At 47.3% G+C, this 21,445-nt stretch overlaps 1 protein-coding gene across 2 annotated transcripts in view; it reads left to right on the top strand.

The window, feature by feature from the left end:
* Positions 1 to 13,069, top strand: part of LOC148473237 (dual specificity tyrosine-phosphorylation-regulated kinase 1B-like) — a 143,643-nt gene extending 130,574 nt beyond the window's left edge. For both annotated transcript variants that reach the window (XM_088459919.1, XM_088459918.1), the window contains exons 10-11: positions 9,636 to 9,739; positions 11,134 to 13,069. In XM_088459919.1, the coding sequence (XP_088316045.1) occupies positions 9,636 to 9,739; positions 11,134 to 11,646 (617 nt within the window). In that variant the 3' untranslated portion in view covers positions 11,647 to 13,069. The remainder of the gene's footprint in view (positions 1 to 9,635; positions 9,740 to 11,133) is intronic.
* Positions 13,070 to 21,445: the final 8,376 nt, after the last annotated feature.

Below are 21,445 nucleotides of genomic sequence, written 5' to 3'. Positions count from 1 at the left end.
TTCCCTCAGCTCAGGGCACCATTCCCCTGAGGTCTCGCTTCCCTGAGCTGTTCTTTCTCCGACCACTCCCCCTCTGAGGTCTCCGGCGGCCATTTTCTCTGAGGGGCACAGCCGCAGCGCACTCAGGGATACGCAGGGTCCGGTCCCCATACATACCTCTCCCTGGAGTCAGAACGTAGCGCTATAATCTACCAGACACTTGAGTCTGTGTATATGATTGTAGTGCCATTTTGTAGTTTCTTATTTCTGCATTGTATGTGACTTATGCTAGCGCTGCCTGTCTATTTCTCTCATCTACTGTCAGCATGTATCTTTCCCTAATTATTCACTGACTATTGTCCTAGCATACAGGTGTATCCAGGGGTTTTTGTGAGGTTTGTCACATACAGTTGTTTGTTGCACTGTGCCATATTTGGCTTGTGTGCCCCTTCAGCTCCCAAACATAACACAGGAGCAGTATATTTCATTCCTACTAGTATCCTACATACACAGTGGTTGCATTATACCCAGTGCCATATTACTCTGCAGCTTCTGTATAGCAAAGGCAAGAGTAACAAGCGGGCATCTGCTCCCATACCGCTATCATGCAAGTTATGTGCTGCAGGCTTAAGTGAGGAGGATGATGCAAGATGGGTTATGTAGTAAGTGTTATACTACACCTGGCCCATCAGACAACCCAGCGCCTGTACAAGAGCCCCTTGGGCTTCATTTTCTCAGGTACTGGTCACTATTGCGGACTTCCTAGAGGTTCCAGCTGTAATTCCCCCTATGGGGTTATCGCAGCAGGCCGTAATGCCCCCTTTGGGGTCACCGTAACAGATTAAGGCGATACAGGTACCTCCTGTACCCACTCCATGGGTAGAAGACTTCTCTAACTCAGTGCAGTGTCTGCATGTTGCAAGGTGAGAAGCCCCTTACCCAGTTAGTTCTTTAAGCGTCCTGTGTTGTTGTCACAGTCCACGCAATTCTCAGATTCTGAAGTATCATCTGAGGATGCATCTCTAACCCTGACTACCATCTGGAGGCGGATGAGTCGGTAAAAAATGTAATATACCTGCCAGACCCATCTTATTAATAAAAGATGACGAGCCAGCCCCTAAATACAAGCACCCTCTGTTTAAATGACAAAGTGGCTTCAGCAGAATTCCCTCTATCGGATCAACTAGTGAACACATCGCTGCAGCCTAGCAATCGCCTGGCATGAGGTTTCAACCGCAAAAACGTCTGACCTCATGTAACCCTTTTCCTGTGGTTTATTGTGCATAATGGGAAACACCCCCTGCGGTGGATTCCCATGTTACGTGTTTAATTAAAAGCGATACATTGCCTATTCCTACAGTTAATTCCTTGAAGGATCCTACGGATAGGAAGGTAGAAGCTTGCCTGAAATCGATATACTCTCTTTCAGGGGCGGTTGCCCGTCCAACCATGGCTATTGCATGGGTGGCTAAAGCTATAGAGAGCTGGACTGATGCAGACTTTTCCCTCAGAAGCTACTAGGGATCAGATGTCTTTTGTTGCTCACATTCGAGATGCAGCTTCCTATATTGGAGAAGCAACATTGGATGCCAGTCTCCTAACCTCCAGAGTTTCGGCCACGGCTGTCTGCCCGCCATTCCCCTGTCGCTGCGCTCATGGAAGGCAGAAATGCGGATTGTAGGATTACCCTATAATGGGGAGATCTTGTTTGGCCCAGACCTTGACAAGATTGTAACCACGTTGGCAGCATCAAAAATTTCTGCCTTCAGCTACTTCTACTACAAGGCCTTGGAATACATCTTTTAAATCCTTTTGTCCTCAAGGAAAGCCTAAAGGCCAGTCCTCCTAGGCAGTAGGCCTCCATGAAGGCTGCCAAACCCAGGACCAAGCAGACCTGGAACACCAGACGCCCTGCTACTAAACCAGAGGATAAATCCTGACGGGAGAGGCCTCACTCTGGGGGATCCCAAAGTGGGAGGCCGATTTCTTCAGTTCGCTTGGGTAAGAGAAGTGCTCTTGCACGTGTACACCCTCTCATTTCTCAGACTGCCTCCCCACCAGTTTTTCTACACAGGCCCTCCTTCAGACCTTAACAAGGCCTTACTAATCCAGAAAGCCATACAGTCCTTGCTGCAAGCAGGAGTAATTGTGCCAGTCCCACTATCTCAGTGAGGGACTGGTGGTTGTTCCACTCTTTCTGATTCAGAAGCCGAATGGGTTTCATCGGCCTATCCTCAACCTCAAATTCCTCAGGGTGCCAAGGTTCTGGATGGAAACATTGCGCTCCATTCTAGCTATGGAGCTTGGGGACTTTATCGTTTCGCTGGATATTCAGGACGCGTACCTACTTGTACCTATAGCGCCCTATCGATATCTCCGGTTTGCTATACTACAGCAACACTTCCAATTTCCGGCTATCCCCTTTGGACTCTCCAAAGCTTTGCGGGTGTTTACCAAAATTATGGCTATCATGGTGGCCCACTTGCGTGGTCAGGGTATCAAACTGCTACCATATCTGGACGACCCCCTGCTCTTAGCAAGATCCCCAGAGGTGCTTTAAAGCCATCTACAGCTAACCATTGCTTTCCTTCACAAGCACGGATGGTTAATCAACTGGAAAAAGTCCTCCCTGAATTCCTCACAGACAGTGATTCATCTGGGAGCCCTGCTGGATTCTCCGGATCAGAGACTCTTTCTGACATCAGGCAAGATCTCCACACTTCTATTACGAGTGCGCAGATGTCTCCACAATCGCCGAGTGTCGATCCACTCAGCAATGCAGGTTCTGGGATCCATGGTGTCCACCTTCGACATGGTGGAATATGCTCAGTTCCATTCCAGGCCTTTGCAAAGGCTAGAGTTAACCCATCGGATCAAAGCTCAGACAATTGGGCTCTCTCCAGAGGTGCGTCTGTCTCTATCTTTGTGGCTACAGACATCTCATCTAACAAAGGTTCGCCCCTTTTGTATAACTGACTGGGTAATTCTAACAAAATGGGACACCAGTCTCCGGGGCTGGGGCGCAGTGACCGGTCCGCATTCCTTTCAGTGCCGTTGGACATCGGTTGAATCAACCCTGCCAATCAACATATTGAACCTCGAGCTGTCTACAGGGCCCTCAAACTGGCCCAGCTCATACGTCACGGAAAACCTGTACAGGTTCAGTCCGACAATGCCACAACAGTGGCTTACAGAAATCATGAAGACGCAGTCGTGCAGCAATGACAGAAGTGTCACGCATTCAAACATGGCCAGTGGGTCACCCCCCCGGCCATCTCTGCTTCCCAATTGAGAACTCCCGGAATGAACACTGCAGACTTACTCAGCCGTCACGACGTGCATCCCGGGGAATGGTCTCTTCACCAAGAGGTTCAACTCCTAGTGAACAGATGGGACCTCCCAGAGGTGGACCTCATGGCCTCCCGACACAATCACAGACTACTAGTGTACAGGTCCAGAACAAGAGATGCCGAGGCAACCTTTGTAGACTCGTTTAGTGAAGTGGACCTTCCAGTTTGCGCACCTATTCGCTCCAGTCTCCCTTCTTACTCGAGTTCTTCGGAAGTTCAAACAAGACTGAGGCACTGTCCTGCTGGTGGCTCCAGCTTGCCCCAGACATTCTTGGTACTCAGATCTTTGATCTCTCCATCGACACTGCCTCAACGACCGGACCTGTTGTCTCAGGGTCCTTACCTTTACCCGGACCTGGGTCATCTGAAGAGCCACGCCGTCAGACAGACATCACTCCTAAGGTTCAAAGGGTTCTCTAGCTCTGTAGTCAAAACTATGCTCAGAGCGCGTAAGCCAGCCTCTGTTCAGATTTACTACAGTGTGTGGCATACATATTTCCAATGGTGTCGTACCAGAAGCTACGACCCCCAGGTGTTTCGAATTTCTGGAGTCCTGGCCTTCCTTCGAGCCGGATTGGACTCGTCTGGCCTCACTGAACGTGCATGTCTCTCCTTTGACCATTTGGCTCCAGCGTAGACTTGCTCCACTACTGGATATCCACATCTTCCTTCAGGGTGTCCTCCGGATTCAACCTCCCTTTGTCCCTCCAGTGGCTCCTTGGGATTTGTCAGTCGTTCTTCGTGCCCTCCAGGGTCCTCCATTGGAACCCCTATTCGAATACTTCACTAGGACAGGGCTGTGTTTCGTTCTTGCCCTGGTTTCCTTCCTAACGTTATTACTAGTTTCCACATTAATGAGGAAAGTGTAGTCACGGCCTTTCAATTGCCAGACCTCCTGGCAGGTGAGGCCTCCTTGGATGTGGTCCGTGCCTTAAGGATATATGTGGACCGCTCCAGTTCCCTTCGGAGATCAGACTCCTTATTCGTGCTATATGGCTTCCACAAGAAGGAATGGCCAGCCAACAGACAGACATTGGCTAGATGGCTTTGTATGACTATCTCACAGGCTTACACGCAGGCAGGACTTCCTGTACCGGCCACTGTTACTGCTCATTCTACTCGCTCTGTGGAACCTTCGTGGGCAGCTCTCTGTGGCGCCTCAGCTAAATAGCTTTGTACGGTGGCCATGTGGTCCTCTGTCCATACCTTTTCTGAGGTTCTATGCCTTTGACACCTTCGCCTCTCAGGATGCTTCCTTTGGACGCCGGATTCTCCTCTCAGCGCAGGAGCGTCCCCACCATTAAAGGACTCCTTTGGGACATCCCCAAGGTCTCCCTGTGGAGCCCTGTGGACCCTGAAGAAGAAAATGTGTTATGGTAATACTTTTTGATCTCTTCAAAGTCCACAGGGCACCCTCCTTGACGCACCTGGCTTCATATGGGCTATGTTTCTGGTCACCGCTTTCCCGTCTCCTTCGTGAGTGTGATTCTTGTGTGTACCAGTCTTCCTTCTCTCTTCTCCGGCCTTTGGCTTGTCACGAACTGAGGTGCCTCGGGGGCAGGGTATAGGGGGATGGACCGATGCATCCTGGAAACTAAAGCTTTAAGTTTTACCAGATCTCTCATTTTTCCACTGAGTGAAAATCCTGGGTTATCGTCGAGTCAACCCGGGTCAAGCATCAGTAGAAACAGCTTCTAAAAAAATGCCCAGCAATCCAACCTGGGAAGCAAGCTGAGTTGGACACGGTTAGGGCCCAGGTTAAGGGGCTGTGTAAACTGGTAACCCGGGGTGGACGACCCAGGTCCTGTTTTACAGCATGGGGAGATTTCCTGGTGCTTGGCGATGTCATCCTCAAACTCAGGCTGAAGAGTTGCACAGCACACGGGTGCAGTGTGAACGGGGCCAACCAGGGAATAACCCGAGTCGAAGTGCAGTCAGACCCGGGTTGGACCAGTGTTAAACATGGGTGTTCAAAATTCTGGGTCGGGTCCGGGACTTTGGTGGAAAAGGTAGTAACAGCTAAATAATTTGGCAGCACATATTGAAAGATGCTACAATTTGTGTGATAACACAGCTGGTTGTTTCAGGACTAATGCTGCCCATCCACTAGCAGACTTGTCCCTGAAAGATCAAAAGATCTTCACACATCATTCATCAATTCCTGGTTATCGTTCATGTGCATGAATGATTTGTGAACGATTGCACAAAACGATCAAAGACCAACGATTTTCAAAGCAGTTGTTAATAAAAGTGGGCTGAAATATTTATTTCAATCTTTATATGTTGGTCGTTCTGGCTTTGAAAACGTGCACCGATGCATGAACGATAACTATGTCCAATAACGACTAATTGACGGGCAAAACTGGACGATGCAAACGCCTGGCGGGATCGCACATCGCTGGTCGTTAAGGACATTTTACTGCACGATTTGCGGACGATTTCCAAGCGATTTGAATGATAACGACAGTCGTTATCGCTCAGTCGCTAGGTGTAATCGCCTAGTGGATGGGCAACTTAAGGCGGAGGTTTATCAAAGCTTGAAGAGAGAGAGAGCACCAACCAATCTGCTTCTGTCACTTTTCAAACAGCCTGTACAATGGCAGCTAGAAGCTGATGAAATACTAACCAAGCTCTCTCCAAGGTTTGATCTCCCCCTAAGCTTCTTTCTCCATAACATTGGTTCTTCTATTTTGGATCGTCTGCACACCAAGGGTCTGATTCTGATACGGACGCTTGTGCAACCACTCTACCGTACAGCAACAGCATTGTACTTGTGTTGTGCCCCCTCCCCTCCCTAATATGCCAATGCGACAGTCAGCCCAACTAAGGGGCATATTCAATTAGACGCGAAAAGTCCCCGTACCTATCGCATGTCGGACTTATCGCCACATCGCTGGTTTTCCACGCGAAAAAGTATCGCACGCCGCCCTGCTTATCCCCATATTCAATTAGAAATCATCGAAAACGGGACCGTGCGAAACTGCTACATGCGAAAAGTACTGTCAGATTTGGGGAAATCAGCGTGACTCTCCCCAAAAGATGCACTGATATAGGGGATCACTATAGATACCCCCGAATAGGTATTTGGGGTACTTAAATGTTCGCAATAGCTGCTATTTAGCATCTTTGCATAAGTGGTGAAGAATAGCATTTAGCAGTATTTGTTGGTGAAAATAACTGGTCCCAGCAAATTTGGGGTACATGGAAATGATTGCCAGCATATTTTAAAGTTGCTAAAGTGAAGTCTTAAAAAAACTTTAAAAATCCACCTGCCGCAAACCAGCTGCAAACTTAAAAACACCTGGGGCATACATTGGGGGTCCCACTGAAGTCTATTTCGCTAGTTTTTAAGTTTGTCCCTCAACTTTGGACTTTTTTTGGCCACAAAATGGAAGTACTTTAGGGTGTTCTAAAGTGTTTTTTTAAACTTTTTTTTTTTTACGCAGTTTACCTTTTGGGGGTTTTTTTTCCAAGGTTTCTACTCCAAAACTCCAATTCTGCACTTTTTCGACACCTATTCATAGGTAAAACTTTTTCGCAGGTTCAAATGCATTGAGTTTCCGCACTGACAAAAAGTCTCCAGAATGGAATATGGGGGAAACTTTTCGCATGGCAAAATGACGTCACTTTTCGCACCTAATTGAATGCGGCCCCAAGTTACAAATCTCTGAAAGTGCAAACCTATAGTGTTCATAGACTCATCAGTCACTAGTTAGTATTGGCTCTGGCACTAGCCCCATGCTAGGCGCAAGATATCTGTCTGAAACAGGCTTCCATTTCCCGTACGCACAATTGAGAATCACACAGATGTACATACGTGCCCCTGGCGTTCCCCATCACACCTCCATCAGAAATAGCCACTCCGTGCATCTTCATTCTAGCCGTACAGAAACTCCAACTTTACGCCGCTCTGTTTGCACCGTGTTTTGTGATTTAGGGGCATATTCAATTAGCCGTGATAAGCTGTTTTCGGCGACAAGTTTTCGCCGGTGACGTCATTTCGCCAGACGGAAACTTGTCCCCGTATACAATTCCATAGGCTTTTCACCGGTGCGGAAAGTCAATGCATTGGAATAGGTGAAAAAGATTTGCCTATGAAAAGTGCTGAATTGGGGGTTTTGGGGTGCAAACTTACGGAAACCACCCTGCACCCTTGGGACAGCCCCCAAAGGTAAATTGTGTCAATACAACGTTAAAAAATACTTTTCGTTTTGGGGGCAGAAAAAAAAAATTTGGGGGACATAATTAAAAACTAGTGAGAGAGACTCCAGGGCGGTCCCCAAGTATGCCCCAGGTGTCTTCAAGATTGCAGGTGTTTGCGGCTGGTGAAGTTTTTTTTAAAACCTCACTTTAGCAATTTCAAATTATGCTAGCACCCTTTTTCATGTACCCCAAATTTGCTGGGACTAGTTATTTTCTGCAAAACAATGCTAAATGCTATTCTTCACCACTTCTGCAGAGACACTATTGAGAGCATTTCAGTACCCCAAATACCTTCAGCAGGGCTATTCGGGGGTATCTATGATGGTCCCCAATGTCAGTGCATTTTTTGGGAGGTGTCAGGCTGATTTCCCCAAAACTGACAGGACTTTTCGCTGGTTTCGAATTCGCCAGGTTCAGTTTTCGCTGATTTGGAATTGAATACGGGGATAAGCGGGGACGAGCGCGATACTTTTCCGCATAGGAAACCAGCGATGTTGGCGAAAAGTACGGGACTTTTCGCGGCTAATTGAATATGCCCCTTAGATGCTTGTACAGTTAGCTCAAAAACAGGAGATGCCTGCGTTTTCACAGATGCGTCAGAATCAGGCCCCAATGGCCTCTGTATGTAATGCACCTCATAGGGCTCTTCTAAAATAGTCCAGAATAAACAGTCACCTTTAACTTTTCTAAATGCATTTACATATCTGTCTCATTACTTTTAATGTATGAAGCACGGAGATCCCAAGGCTGAGCAATTTAGGATTTGTTAAATGGCATAAACCATTTTACTGCACAATTGTTAGATCTTCACTTATTACTGGAAGAGCTGTTTGGGGCCTCTTCATGGAACCATTTACTTTTATCAAGGTTATTTTTTTATACAGTGCATCCGGAAAGTATTCACAGTGCTTCACTTTTTCCACATTTTGTTATATTACAGCCTTATTCCAAAATGGAATAAATTCCTTTTTGTTCTCAAAATTCTACACACAATGCCCCATAATGACAAGGTGTAAAAAGTTTTGAGATTTTTGCAAATTTAATATTTAAAAAAAATAAAAAAAATAGTCACATGTACATAAGTAAATTCAGTTGATTGGACATGATTTTGAAGGGCATACACCTGTCTATATAAGGTCCCACGCTTGACAGTGCATGCATCTCGAGGCACAAATGCTGGGAAGGGTACAGAAAAATATCTGCTGTTTTGAAGATCCCAATGAGCACAGTGGCCTCCATCATCTGTAAATGGAAGAGGTTCGGAACCACCAGGACTCTTCTTAGAGTTGGCCGTGCGGCTAAACTGAGTGATAGTGGGAGAAGGGCCCTAGTCAGGGAGGTGACCAAGAACCCGATAGTCACTCTGTCAGAGCTACAGCAATCCTCTGTGGAGAGAGGAGAACCTTCCAGAAGGACAACCATCTCTGCAGCAATCCACCAATCAGGCCTATATGGTAGAGTGGCCAGACAGAAGCCACTCCTTAGAAAAAAGTACATGGCAGCCCACCTGGAGTTTGCCAAAATGCACCTGAAGGACTCTCAGACCATGAGAGACACAATTATCTGGTATGATGAGACAAAGATTGAACTCTCCAACCTGATGGAGCTTGAGAGGTGCTGCAAAGAGGAATGGGCGAAACTGCCCAAATATAGGTGTGCCAAGCTTGTGGCATCATATTCAAAAAGACTTGAGGCAGTAATTGCTGCCAAAGGTGCATCCACAAAGTATTGAGCCAAAGGCTGTGAATACTTCTGTACATGTCATTTCTTCGTTTTTTTTTGTTTTTAATTAATTTTGCAAAAATCTCAAAAAAACTTTACACGTTGTCATTATGGGGTATTGTGTGTAGAAGTTTGAGGACAAAAATTGATTCCATTTTGGAATAAAGCTGTAACATAACAAAATGTGGAAAAAGTGAAGCGCTGTGAATACTTTCCGGATGCTCTGTATACTGCTGCTTAGATCACACTCTAGTAACAATTGGTGATACTGCTTTGATAAGGTGCGCTAGCTAACCTACATTGGTAGGATGTCAATGAACGCTTCCACCCCAATATGCTATATTTCATATTTGCTTTAATGTGTTCTCTGTTTAACTGCAGGAGGATCAAGTGGCTCTTCTAATGATAACCGCAATTACCGGTACAGCAACAGATACTACAACAGTGCTGTCGCTCACACAGATTATGAGATGCAGAGTCCACAGGTAGGTCTTCATCTTCTTATAGTTTGTGTCACATTCTCGCTACACTCAGATGAAGATAACTATTTAGGGTGCGATTCAGTTGCTTTTTCGCACCCAATCTCCCGTCTTAAGTGACGGGAGGTGATAGTGAATTGTTTGTGGGCGCCAATGCCTTTTCATGCATGTCACGCCGAAATTGAACGAGTTTAGCTGTGTAAAATGGCTAAACTGGTCTAACGTCCTGATTAGCGTACCCAAAACCAGGACTTTTCCCCAAATTCCTCCTCACCATCTCAGGAGGGTGCGAGCAGAACTTGTTCGCCCAAACGAAGCAACAATTGAATTGCTCATTGGACGCCCATTACTTTCAGCCGCAGACGAAAACATTGGGGTTTAGGGGCGGGTATAGGAAGCGTTCCAGAAATGGGGGCATGTTGGCCCAGTTTTCTGGGGGTGTAGAAGCCAGTGGCTGCGGCCTGGGGCTCAGCGTCACTGGCCCTGGCAGTGAGATTTTGCTGGACATCCTGAGTAACATGAGTGTTACTCAGATGTCCTATGTTCACGTAGTTAATCTGATACTGCGTCTTCGGGACACAGCAGCCTATCAGGTACCCGGCAGTGGGCTTCTTTCTACTTAAAATGCCTCCTGTGGCTTTGGCATATTTCAGCACAGCTGCTGCATAGAGAGATGCAGCGATTGTGCTATAGTGCCTCTCATTGAATCAGGCCCATCTGTGATGTATTGCCCAAATTTACCCATTCTGTCCGGGAATTGGGGAAATCCAAAATGTTGTAGAAACTAGATTTACTGATCCCGAACCAAAAAAGGATTGCAGATTTTTAACCTGCTATTTTTACTCCGATCCGTCCACGGATCGCTGATCATCGATGTCCACGGATCGCTGATCATCGATGTCCACGGATCGCTGATCATCGATGTCCACGGATCGCTGATCATCGATGTCCACGGATCGTTGGTTTTGATCGGTGTTGGGCAATCATGCCGCTGATGGATGGTCCACAGTGTACAAAGGTTTTCATTATGTTCTGGAGCACTGAGCATGCCCCATTATTACATGGCCGTGCCCCCATTTCCTGTATGAGCGGTTGGGTTAAATGTGTTTAAGGTATGCACCCACACAGCACCAGGGACTCGGGTAGCCCTACATTTAAAGATTACAGGGGATGGGGCCAGGTTTTCATTCTTGTTCACCCTTTTTTTCCTCCATTTTTGTGTAATTCTTTGGTCCTGAAGGAGTAAAATGAATGAAGGAAAGAACTTGACACAGTGTATGTTTCAACATATAGCCAATTAAATATTTACCAGTCAGAGCATTAGTCTATTGAGGAAAGAGCAAATCCCCACCCCCAATGTATTACTAATGTTGGTTATGTATCTCTCCCCTTTTGTGCAGGCTCATTCTCAGCAGCAGATAAGACTATGGGCCGGTGGAGATGTTCCAATCACAAACAGCGATTCCTACCCTCAGATCTTACCTCACAAGCCTACACCCAGTCAGCCGCAACACTTTCATGGAAATGAACCACATCACCCTCACCCGCTGTATCATCACGTTAACCGGCCACACTACCACCGACAGCTCATCACCTCCTCCTCTCCGCAAATCCCAGAGTCCATGGAGCTCAGCTTGGGACACAGACACCCCCAGTCTTCCTCTTCATTGCACCCACACCACCCTAGCTTAGACTGCACTCCGTTTGGCTCCTCAAACTTACACTTAGGGGTTTCTGCTTTTCGGACTAGAACAGTCAGTGGGCATAACGATTCCGGCGTGCCTCTGAATTACCCCTACTCTAGCAACACATCCAGCATGGTTGGACCACCTCATATCCGAAACAGGACGGAAACTGAAGAGAGTGCGATGTTAGGCGTTTGTGTCCCTCAGAGTACAGCCGCGAGCTCTTGATGATTCTTTCATGTAAAATTAAAGCCATACCAATAATAGAAATACTGAATTTGGAGGAGGGCTGGCAGGCTGCAGGGTGGGGGTTGTGGAAAAAGGGTGAGCTGGCTTTTTATCACAACCATCAAAAAAAAATGTCAAGGTGTAGCTGTTAATGTGAATTGTTTATTTATTAAAAAAAAAAAAATCACTACGAGAGGAGTGTGAAGTGTGTGTTGACCCTTTGAAGAGCAGTTTTAACAGACTTCAATTTGGACTGCTTTTTTTTTCTTTTTCTTTTTTTCTTTTTTTTTTCTTTTTTACTTTTTTTTTTTTTTTTTAATGCTTTTTGACACACTGGTAGAAGTTTTAACCTGTGCAAAGACTTCAAGACATTTCCAATGCTTCCATTTCGATCATAATTTCCTCTTCAGAAGAAGCAGGATTATCCAGACTTACTTTGCACGTCAGTGAACTCGTTTACAGGCCAAACGTCACTCTGCAAAAACACTGTCTGTGCCAGTTGCCCAACGCTGCCATTTTACCATTCATACAAATTCCTGTGTTGCCCCCCTCCCCCACCCCACTTTGTACCAACCTTGCTAGGGTGCAGAAAAAAAAATGCACTTCACTGGAATAATCTTGGCTGCTAACTCCACACTCTCAACTGGAATTGCTGCTAAAACTCTCTAACAATTTGCTTTCTAAAACCTAAAGGTTCCCATGTCTTTTATTTATGACTTCTTACTCTGTCGATTTTAGCTGTTTCAGGAAAGATTTTTAGGAGCCATTTTCAATTTATTTTATTTTACAGATTAATGCAGAAGTACAGTGATGTGTTAAAGTTTCTTTCCTTGTGTTTTTTAATTTTTTTTTGTCTTTACCATCCTATTTAATTTGAGTTGACAATTACCTTTTTTTTTTTCTGTTTCAACACTAAAAACCGTATTGTCTGCATTTTTCCACCTCTCTTAGTATTCCTCAGCCTCTGAGTTTAATGTGACCAGTAATGGCACACAGTCATGGGTTATTGTAAGACTCTAAACCCTTGCTTCAGTATTAAAACGTTACAATGCTATGTGCTGTAACAGTAGGGTTTATATTTTTCCTACATATATTTTTTTTCCAAAAAGCTATCAAAATGTAAAGATTAACCTGTCCTTTTTTTCATATCTCTGTGGATAGTAACGTACTGTTTTTTTATTTTTTTTTTATTTATTGTACCAAAGATGGTATTGAGGCATCACTTTAAAAAATATCAGACATGTAAGATGATTGTCTTTTTAAATGTTTCCTTTTTCTGTTCTTGCGTGTTTAATTGGGCTTAAAATTCTGAATCATGTGTAGTTGCCGTTGGACTCCAAGGCCTTTCACATTCATGTTTGTTTCAAGTATTGTGGGTGATATGGAGGATCCTAAAAATAAAGTAATAGACAGCTACAGAAGATCCCGAGGGTCAGTCTGATTGTGTCTTAAAAACTTGAAACTCTCTATAAAAGCATCAAGAACAACACATTACTACCCATGCTGTAAGATATCTTCACCACGCTAAAATGTTTTGGTAAATAAAAAGAAATTTAGACATGTCTGTTAAGAACTATACGTACAATTTGCTGCCAGCTGTGTTCTCAGTGAAACGCATTTGAGGCCGCAGTGGCAGCAGAATTGATTATTAACATATTTTTAGGGTGTAACTATACAAGATGAGACCCTAAATGTCACATTGACATTTCCAAACCTATGTATGCCAAACTTCAAGGAATTCTATGTACCCTCTGGCATGCTTGTAATTCATACATTTTGCTATGCTGTTTTGTTTCCTGCTTTTTGTATATCAGAGTTAACTAATGTTAATGCACATTTACTCTAGTAAAGAACATTTTCTTAAAGCCTCCTATTTAAAATGTATAACAGTGGCATTTTGCAGGCTTTAAGTTTTCCTTTCATTTCTATTGTGCGCTCCATTGTTTTTTTTTATTTTGTATTTTCTTTTGGACAGGCCTGGAGAGTGTTAATGGTGCAGCGATTCTAACAGGGTCTTTTCGATTGTAAAATGACGTAGACTAAACCCACCCGAGAACTTTCACTGATGTATTTTTTATGGAAATATTTAACTCTTATGGTTTGCCACAGAAAAAGTCAGAAAATTGCTGTATGAAACAAATCCTAGTGAAACGTATGAAACTATTGGTTGCTTATTTAGCTTTTATTTCAAAAATTTTTCCTGTCAACTGTGTGACTCAAGTCCCTACTGTTAAAGTACAGAGCAGGTTTGTACTGCACAAGAGATCAATAAATGAGGCTCTACTTTGGACTTAACGCTCTTTGCAGCTACACTTATTCTAGTCTTGTGTGTTCAAAAATTTATTTTGCTTGTAAATTCCATTTCCAATGACGATTGTTTCAGTGTGTCCTGGCTTTACGATTGTGTACAAATTACACAGATGGAACCGTTACCGGAGGCTACAACTTTTTCCATGAATCGCAGAAGTGAGCTTAAATTGTAAAGCAATGTTTAATGGTAAGAGTATGTTGCAATGCTTATGAAATACACAGACAAATCGTTTTACAGTGACTTAGCTGGCCATGTAGAGAAATGCAGTTTATGATTTATCTACATTCTAGGGACATACCGTTAACATGGACTATTTCCTGCATAAAACTACACTGGTGGCTATAAAATATATCAAATTGTCTATATGATTGTTTTAAAAGGACACTGTAATCAGATTTGTATATAATGTATGTTTAAACATAAATTTAAGGCTTATAAAGTTATCTTTTCTATCAAAAAAAATGTTTTGCACGATTTTACCTTTTTAATTGTTTTTTTCTTTTTTAAAATGTGATTTAGTTTTCAAAGTGAATGAACTACAGTTATCTAGTGGGTTTCTCGCTCCTTTTTTTTATGTGGTGTTGCTTTTCACTTAGCTGCACAATAGGGTGAATCAACAAGTAATTTATTTTGTTTTAAGGGGATTTTAGGTCTACATAAAAAAAAAAATTGGTTTAAAGATTAAGATTTTAAGTTCTTATAATTTTGCAGCCATAAGGAGGAGAGGTGATAAATGACCAGTGAGTTGAAAGCACAAGTCCTGTGAATGAGCGATGTTACATTATCAGAACAAAATAAGACACTTATTCTGATTGCCCGAGATGTTTTTATACATTAGACCTGAAAATGTTCATTCAGTGGCTGATTCACCCTATATTATCCCTGAGTGCTATTTAGAGCATGAACTCAGCTGCTGGTCCTTTTGAGTGACGTGAATGAGAGATTACCGGGTGAGATCTGACTGCTGCGCAAGACACTTGTAGAGAACCTGTTTGTTGAGCATTGGAAGAAAGACGACATATTTGTAAACTTGATTTACTAACACATCCATTACACTACAGATGCAAAATAACAATCTCAGGGTAATGCAACTTTAATAACTCATACAAAGAGATGTAATTGTTTTTACCGCGGCTATTTCTTTTTGCCGACTAAAGGAGTAATTCATTTGTTGCTCCGTTCGGACATGAATAGCTGCGGCTGCATACACGATGTGAGTGCGCACCCAGAAGCACCAAGTTTAACTGCCCAAATTGGCTATACACATATAAAGTACTGCTTTAGATACCCAAAGCGCTAACTTATCGCAAGTGTCTGCTTGCCTCAGGAGGCTACAGACAGATAAGTGCAGCTCTGGCTATTCGCATCTGTACAGAGCAACAATTGAATTGCTCAGTCAGGTGCCCAAAAGAAATAGCTGCTGTAAAAACAATTGAATCACCCCAACAATGCTGATTAGTTGAAATCTCCTTTATGCTACATTTTTAGAATTGAAATATGGCATAGGTACATATGCATAGGTACGGCATAGAAGATATTAAAGGCCAGTTTTGTGTCTAGTGCCTGCATGGAGCTGGGTTGGGCGTTAAAGCAGTGGTATTGTTGGTTAGGACTAATGGGAGCAAGTCTGATGTATATCCTTAAGAAGTTGAAATGGCATGTGAAGATGTAACAGGAGTTTATAGGTTGTCTTTTTACACACTGTTTATCCTATTGACCTGTTCACTGATTCATTTGTTACTAAACGAAGGTTGTGTTTTTTTTAAGTTGTACTTTTCTAAATTAAAATAAGAGTTGAGGTGGCTTCATGTACACTTCATGGCCAACACAATATGGACAGTCCTAATGTTTGGCCATTTCACCCACACCCATTGCTAACTGATGCATTACATCTAGCATGCGGTCTCCACAGTCAAACGCTAGCACTTAACTGGATAATACTGACGGGCTCAGTGGCGTACAACGTAGTACCGTTATTTCAAACATGTCACTTGCCCATTTTCTGCCAGGCTAGAACTGCCCTAGTTGAAGTTTAAGTGTGTGGGAGCAACAGCTTGGGCACAAGGCAGTAGGCCACACAAACTGATGTAGTACAAGCCATCTATCCTCTCGCAACATTCACTTCAGAAGCAATGTCTGACCAGGATCCAATGTGGAGCAGCCACACTCAAGATCACACTGCCATTGGACTCCTGAGCAGTGGACACGCATTCTTGAGGAGCAGAGTCCTGTTCGCCATATGTAGTTCTGATCTAAAATCAATTTTACAGATGCCGGGAGAATGTTTCTCTTTCCCGGAATGCTTCCTGCCAATTGTATGGTTTGGTGGAGACGGATTAATGGACCAGTGCTGCTTTTCATACTTTGGCCTGGACTTATTGGTGCTAATGAAAGATTATTTATTTCTACGACCTATAATTGCGTTCTGGACAATTGTTTCCAATTTGTGGCAACATTTTTGGGAAGTTCCTGTTTCAAAATGAAAAGCCTTGCTGTGTACACAATGGCATTAACATTATAGTCTGCAGGTATGGAAAGACTTGAAAGGCCTGCACAGAGCCCTGATATCCATTCTCTTTGGGATGCATTGCACGGCAGACTGCGAGCCTTACTGACAAACCTCCGTGTCTGATCGCACTAATGCTCATGGAAATCCCCCACAGCCATGTTCCAAGCTACAGTGGAAAACCTTCCCAGAAGTGCGGAGGCTGTTTTAGCAACACTGGAGGGTAGACCCTCTCTCAAATTCCCATAGTATTGGAATGTGGTGTGAATTAAGCGCATATGCATGTGTCCACAAGAATTTGTCCGTCAGCGATTGCAAAATACATGCTATAGGCCATTTTTATGCGCTATATGAAGTTGGGGATCTGGTTTTTATAACTGAGCTGGTCCTGCATGACGTGCTGTGTGCTGCAGCAGCCAATCACCACCTGCTGCGTCTTCTCAACCGATAGCTGCCAGCAGATCTTCCTCAACCGATAGCTGCCAACAGCGTCTCTTCAACCAATTGCTACAGACAGTTTCTGATGCAATTGCCACCTGACACCACCTACCTACCTCCATGCCCGCCAGTGCGTTCTCCAGATAGACTCTACATCCACCGGTGGGACGGGGACAATGGTCAGGACTCAGGTCCGGAGCTGCTGGGGGAGACTCTGCATATACAGGGAATGTGCTTCCGGGATACTTAGCTCTAAACAGATCAGTCACTTCCAACGGTCATCATTGTGCAGGGTTCCCTCCCTCACTGTGTGCAGCCCCCCTATCCCTCCCTCACTGTGTGCAGCCTCCCTGACTGTAAATGTGCAGCCTCTCCCTCCCTGACTGTGCAGCCTCCCTGACTGTGTAACTGTGCAGCCCCCCTATCCCTCCCTGACTAACTGTGCACCCTCCCTGACTATGTAACTGTGCAGCCTCCCTGACACTGTGCAGCCTCCCCTATCCCTCCCTGACTGTGTAACTGTGCAGCCCCCTATCCCTCCCTGACTTGTGTAACTGTGTGCAGCCCCCCTATCCCTCCCTGACTGTGTAACTGTGTGCAGCCCCCCCTATCCCTCCCTGACTGTGTAACTGTGTGCAGCCCCCCCCTATCCCTCCCTGACTGTGTAACTGTGCAGCTCCCTATTCCTCCCTGACTGTGTGCAGCCTCCCTGACTGTGTAACTGTGTGCAGCCCCCCCTATCCCTCCCTGACTAACTGTGCAGCCCCCCCTATCCCTCCCCCACTGTGTGCAGCCTCCCCTATCCCTCCCTGACTGTGCAGCCTCCCCTATCCCTCCCTGACTGTAACTGTGTGCAGCCCCCCCCCTATCCCTCCCTGACTGTGTAACTGTGCAGCTCCCCTATTCCTCCCTGACTGTGTGCAGCCTCCCCTATCCCTCCCTGACTGTGTAACTGTGTGCAGCCCCCCCTATCCCTCCCTGACTGTAACTGTGCAGCCCCCCCTATCCCTCCCTCACTGTGTGCAGCCTCCCTGACTGTGTAACTGTGTGCAGCCTCCCCTATCCCTCCCTGACTGTGTAACTGTGTGCAGCCCCCCCCTATCCCTCCCTGACTGTGTAACTGTGTGCAGCTCCCCCCTATCCCCCCTGATTGTGTAACTGCAGCACCCCCTATCCCTCCCTGACTGTACCTGTGCATCCCTCCCTGACTATGTAACTGTCTGCAGCCTCCCTGACACTGTGCAGCCTCCCCTATCCCTCCCTGACTGTGTAACTGCAGCCTCCCTGACTGTAACTGTGGGGATCCCCCCTATCCCTCCCTGACTATGTAACTGTGTAGCCCCCTATCCTTCCCTGACTGTAACTGTGCAGCCTCCCTATCCCTCCTTGACTGTGTGCAGCCCCCCTATCCCTCCCTGACTGTGTGCAGCCTCCTTATCCCTCCTTGACTGTGTGTGCAGCCCCCCTATCCCTACCTCACTAACTGTGCAGCCCCCCTATCCCTACCTGACTGTAACTGCAGCCCCCCCTATCCCTCCCTAACTGTGTGCAGCCCCCCCTATCCCTCCCTGACTGTGTAACTGTGCAGCCCCCCTATCCCTCCCTGACTATGTAACTGTGCAGCCCCCTATCCTTCCCTGACTGTAACGGTGCAGCCTCCCTATCCGTCCCTGACTGTAACGGTGCAGCCCCCTATCCCTCCTTGACTGTGTGCAGCCCCCCCTATCCCTCCCTCACTGTGTAACTGTGTGCAGGCTCCCTATCCCTCCCTGACTGTGTAACTGTGCAGCCTCCCTATCCCTCCCTGACTGTGTAACTGTGCAGCCTCCCTATCCCTCCCTGACTGTAACTGTGTGCAGCCCCCCCTATCCCTTCCTGACTGTAACTGTGCAGCCTCCCTATCCCTCCCTGACTGTGTAACTGTGCAGCCCCCTATCCCTCCCTGACTGTGTGCAGCCCCCCCTATCCCTCCCTGACTGTGTGCAGCCCCCCCCTATCCCTCCCTGACTGTGTGCAGCCCCCCCTATCCCTCCCTGACTGTGTAACGGTGCAGCCCCCTATCCCTCCCTGGCAGTGTGCAGCCCTCCCTGACTGTAACTGCAGCCCCCCCTATCACTCCCTGACTGTGTAACTGTGTGCAGCCCCCCCTATCCCTCCCTGACTGTGTAACTGTGTGCAGCCCCCCTATCCCTACCTGACTGTAACTGTGTGCAGCCCCCCCTATCCCTCCCTGACTGTAACTGTGCAGCCCCCCTATCCCTCCCTGACTGTGTAACTGTGTGCAGCCCCCTATCCCTCCCTGACTGTGTAACTGTGTGCAGCCCCCCTATACCTCCCTGACTGTAACTGTGCAGCCTATCCCTCCCTGTAACTGTGCAGCCCCCTTATCCCTCCCTGTAACTGTGTGCAGCCCCCCTATCCCTCCCTGTGTGCAGCCCCCCTATCCCTCCCTGTGTGCAGCCCCCCTATCCCTCCCTGTGTGCAGCCCCCCTATCCCTCCCTGTGTGCAGCCCCCTTATCCCTCCCTGACTGTTTGCAGCCCCCCCTATCCCTCCCTGTAACTGTGTGCAGCCCCCCTATCCCTCCCTGACTGTGTGCAGCCCCCCTATCCCTCCCTGACTGTGCAGCTCCCCCTATCCCTCCCTGACTGTAACTGTGTGCAGCCCCCTTATCCCTCCCTGTAACTGTGTGCAGCCCCCTTATCCCTCCATGACTGTGCAGCCTCCCCTATCCCTCCCTGACTGTGTAACTGTGCAGCCTCCCCTATCCCTCCCTGACTGTAACTGTGCAGCCTCCCCTATCCCTCCCTGACTGTAACTGTGCAGCCCCCCCTATCCCTCCCTGACTGTAACTGTGCAGCCCCCCCTATCCCTCCCTGACTGTAACTGTGCAGCCTCCCCTATCCCTCCCTGACTGTAACTGTGCAGCCTCCCCTATCCCTCCCTGACTGTAACTGTGCAGCCTCCCCTATCCCTCCCTGACTGTAACTGTGCAGCCTCCCCTATCCCTTCCTGACTGTAACTGTGCAGCCCCCCTATCCCTCCCTGAGTGTGTGCAGCCTCCCCTATCCCTCCCTGACTGTGTAACTGTGTGCAGCCTCCCCTATCCCTCCCTGACTGTGTGCAGTCCTCCCTGACTGTGTAACTGTGTGCAGCCCCCCCTATCCCTACCTGACTGTAACTGTGTGCAGCCCCCCCTATCCCTCCCTGACTGTGTAACTGTGTGCAGGCTCCCTATCCCTCCCTGACTGTAACTGTGCAGCCTCCTTATCCCTCCCTGACTGTGTAACTGTGCAACCCCCTATCCCTCCCTGACTGTGTAACTGTGTGCAGCCCCCCCTATACCTCCCTGACTGTGTAACTGTGTGCAGCCCCCCCTATACCTCCCTGACTAACTTTGCAGCCTCCCCCCTATCCCTCCCTGACTGTGTAACTGTGTGCAGCCCCCTTATCCCTCCCTGTAACTGTGTGCAGCCCCCTTATCCCTCCATGACTGTGCAGCCCCCATTATCCCTTCCTGACTGTGCAGCCCCCATTATCCCTTCCTGACTGCAGCCCCCATTATCCCTTCCTGACTGCAGCCCCCATTATCCCTCCCTGACTGTGCAGCCCCCATTATCCCTCCCTGACTGTGCAGCCCCCATTATCCCTCCCTGACTGTGCAGCCCCCATTATCCCTCCCTGACTGTGCAGCCCCCATTATCCCTCCCTGACTGTGCAGCCCCCCTATCCCTCCCTGACTGTGCAGCCCCCCTATCCCTCCCTGACTGTGCAGCCCCCCTATCCCTCCCTGACTGTGCGCAACCCCCCTATCCCTCCCTGACTGCGCAGCCCCCCCTATCCCTCCCTGTGTGCAGCCTCCTCTATCCCTCCCTGACTGTGTAACTGTGTGCAGCCTCCCCTATCCCTCCCTGACTGTGTAACTGTGCAGCCTCCCCTATCCCTCCCTGACTGTAACTGTGCAGCCCCCCCTATCCCTCCCTCACTGTGTGCAGCCTCCCCCATCCCTCCCTGACTGTGTAACTGTGTGCAGCCCCCCCTATCCCTCCCTGACTGTAACTGTGCAGCCCCCTCTATCCCTCCCTCACTGTGTGCAGCCTCCCTGACTGTGTAACTGTGTGCAGCCTCCCCTATCCCTCCCTGACTGTGTAACTGTGTGCAGCCCCCCCATCCCTCCCTGACTGTGTAACTGTGTGCAGCCCCCCCATCCCTCCCTGACAGTAACTGTGCAGCTCCCCCCTATCCCTCCCTGACTGTGTAACTGTGCAGCTCCCTATTCCTCCCTGACTGTGTGCAGCCTCCCCTATCCCTCCCTGACTGTGTAACTGTGTGCAGCCCCCCCTATCCCTCCCTGACTGTGTAACTGTGTGCAGCTCCCCCCTATCCCTCCCTGACTGTGTAACTGTGTGCAGCTCCCCCCTATCCCTCCCTGACTGTGTAACTGTGCAGCCCCCCCTATCCCTCCCTCACTGTGTGCAGCCTCCCCCATCCCTCCCTGACTGTGTAACTGTGTGCAGCCCCCCCTATCCCTCCCTGACTGTGTAA

This window comes from Taudactylus pleione, unplaced genomic scaffold (assembly GCF_031769625.1).
Source record: "Taudactylus pleione unplaced genomic scaffold, aTauple2 ptg000952l, whole genome shotgun sequence".
Lineage (NCBI taxonomy): Eukaryota > Metazoa > Chordata > Amphibia > Anura > Myobatrachidae > Taudactylus > Taudactylus pleione.
The sequence above is the reverse complement of the archived record's forward strand: the minus strand, read 5'-3'. Positions and strand labels throughout refer to the sequence as shown.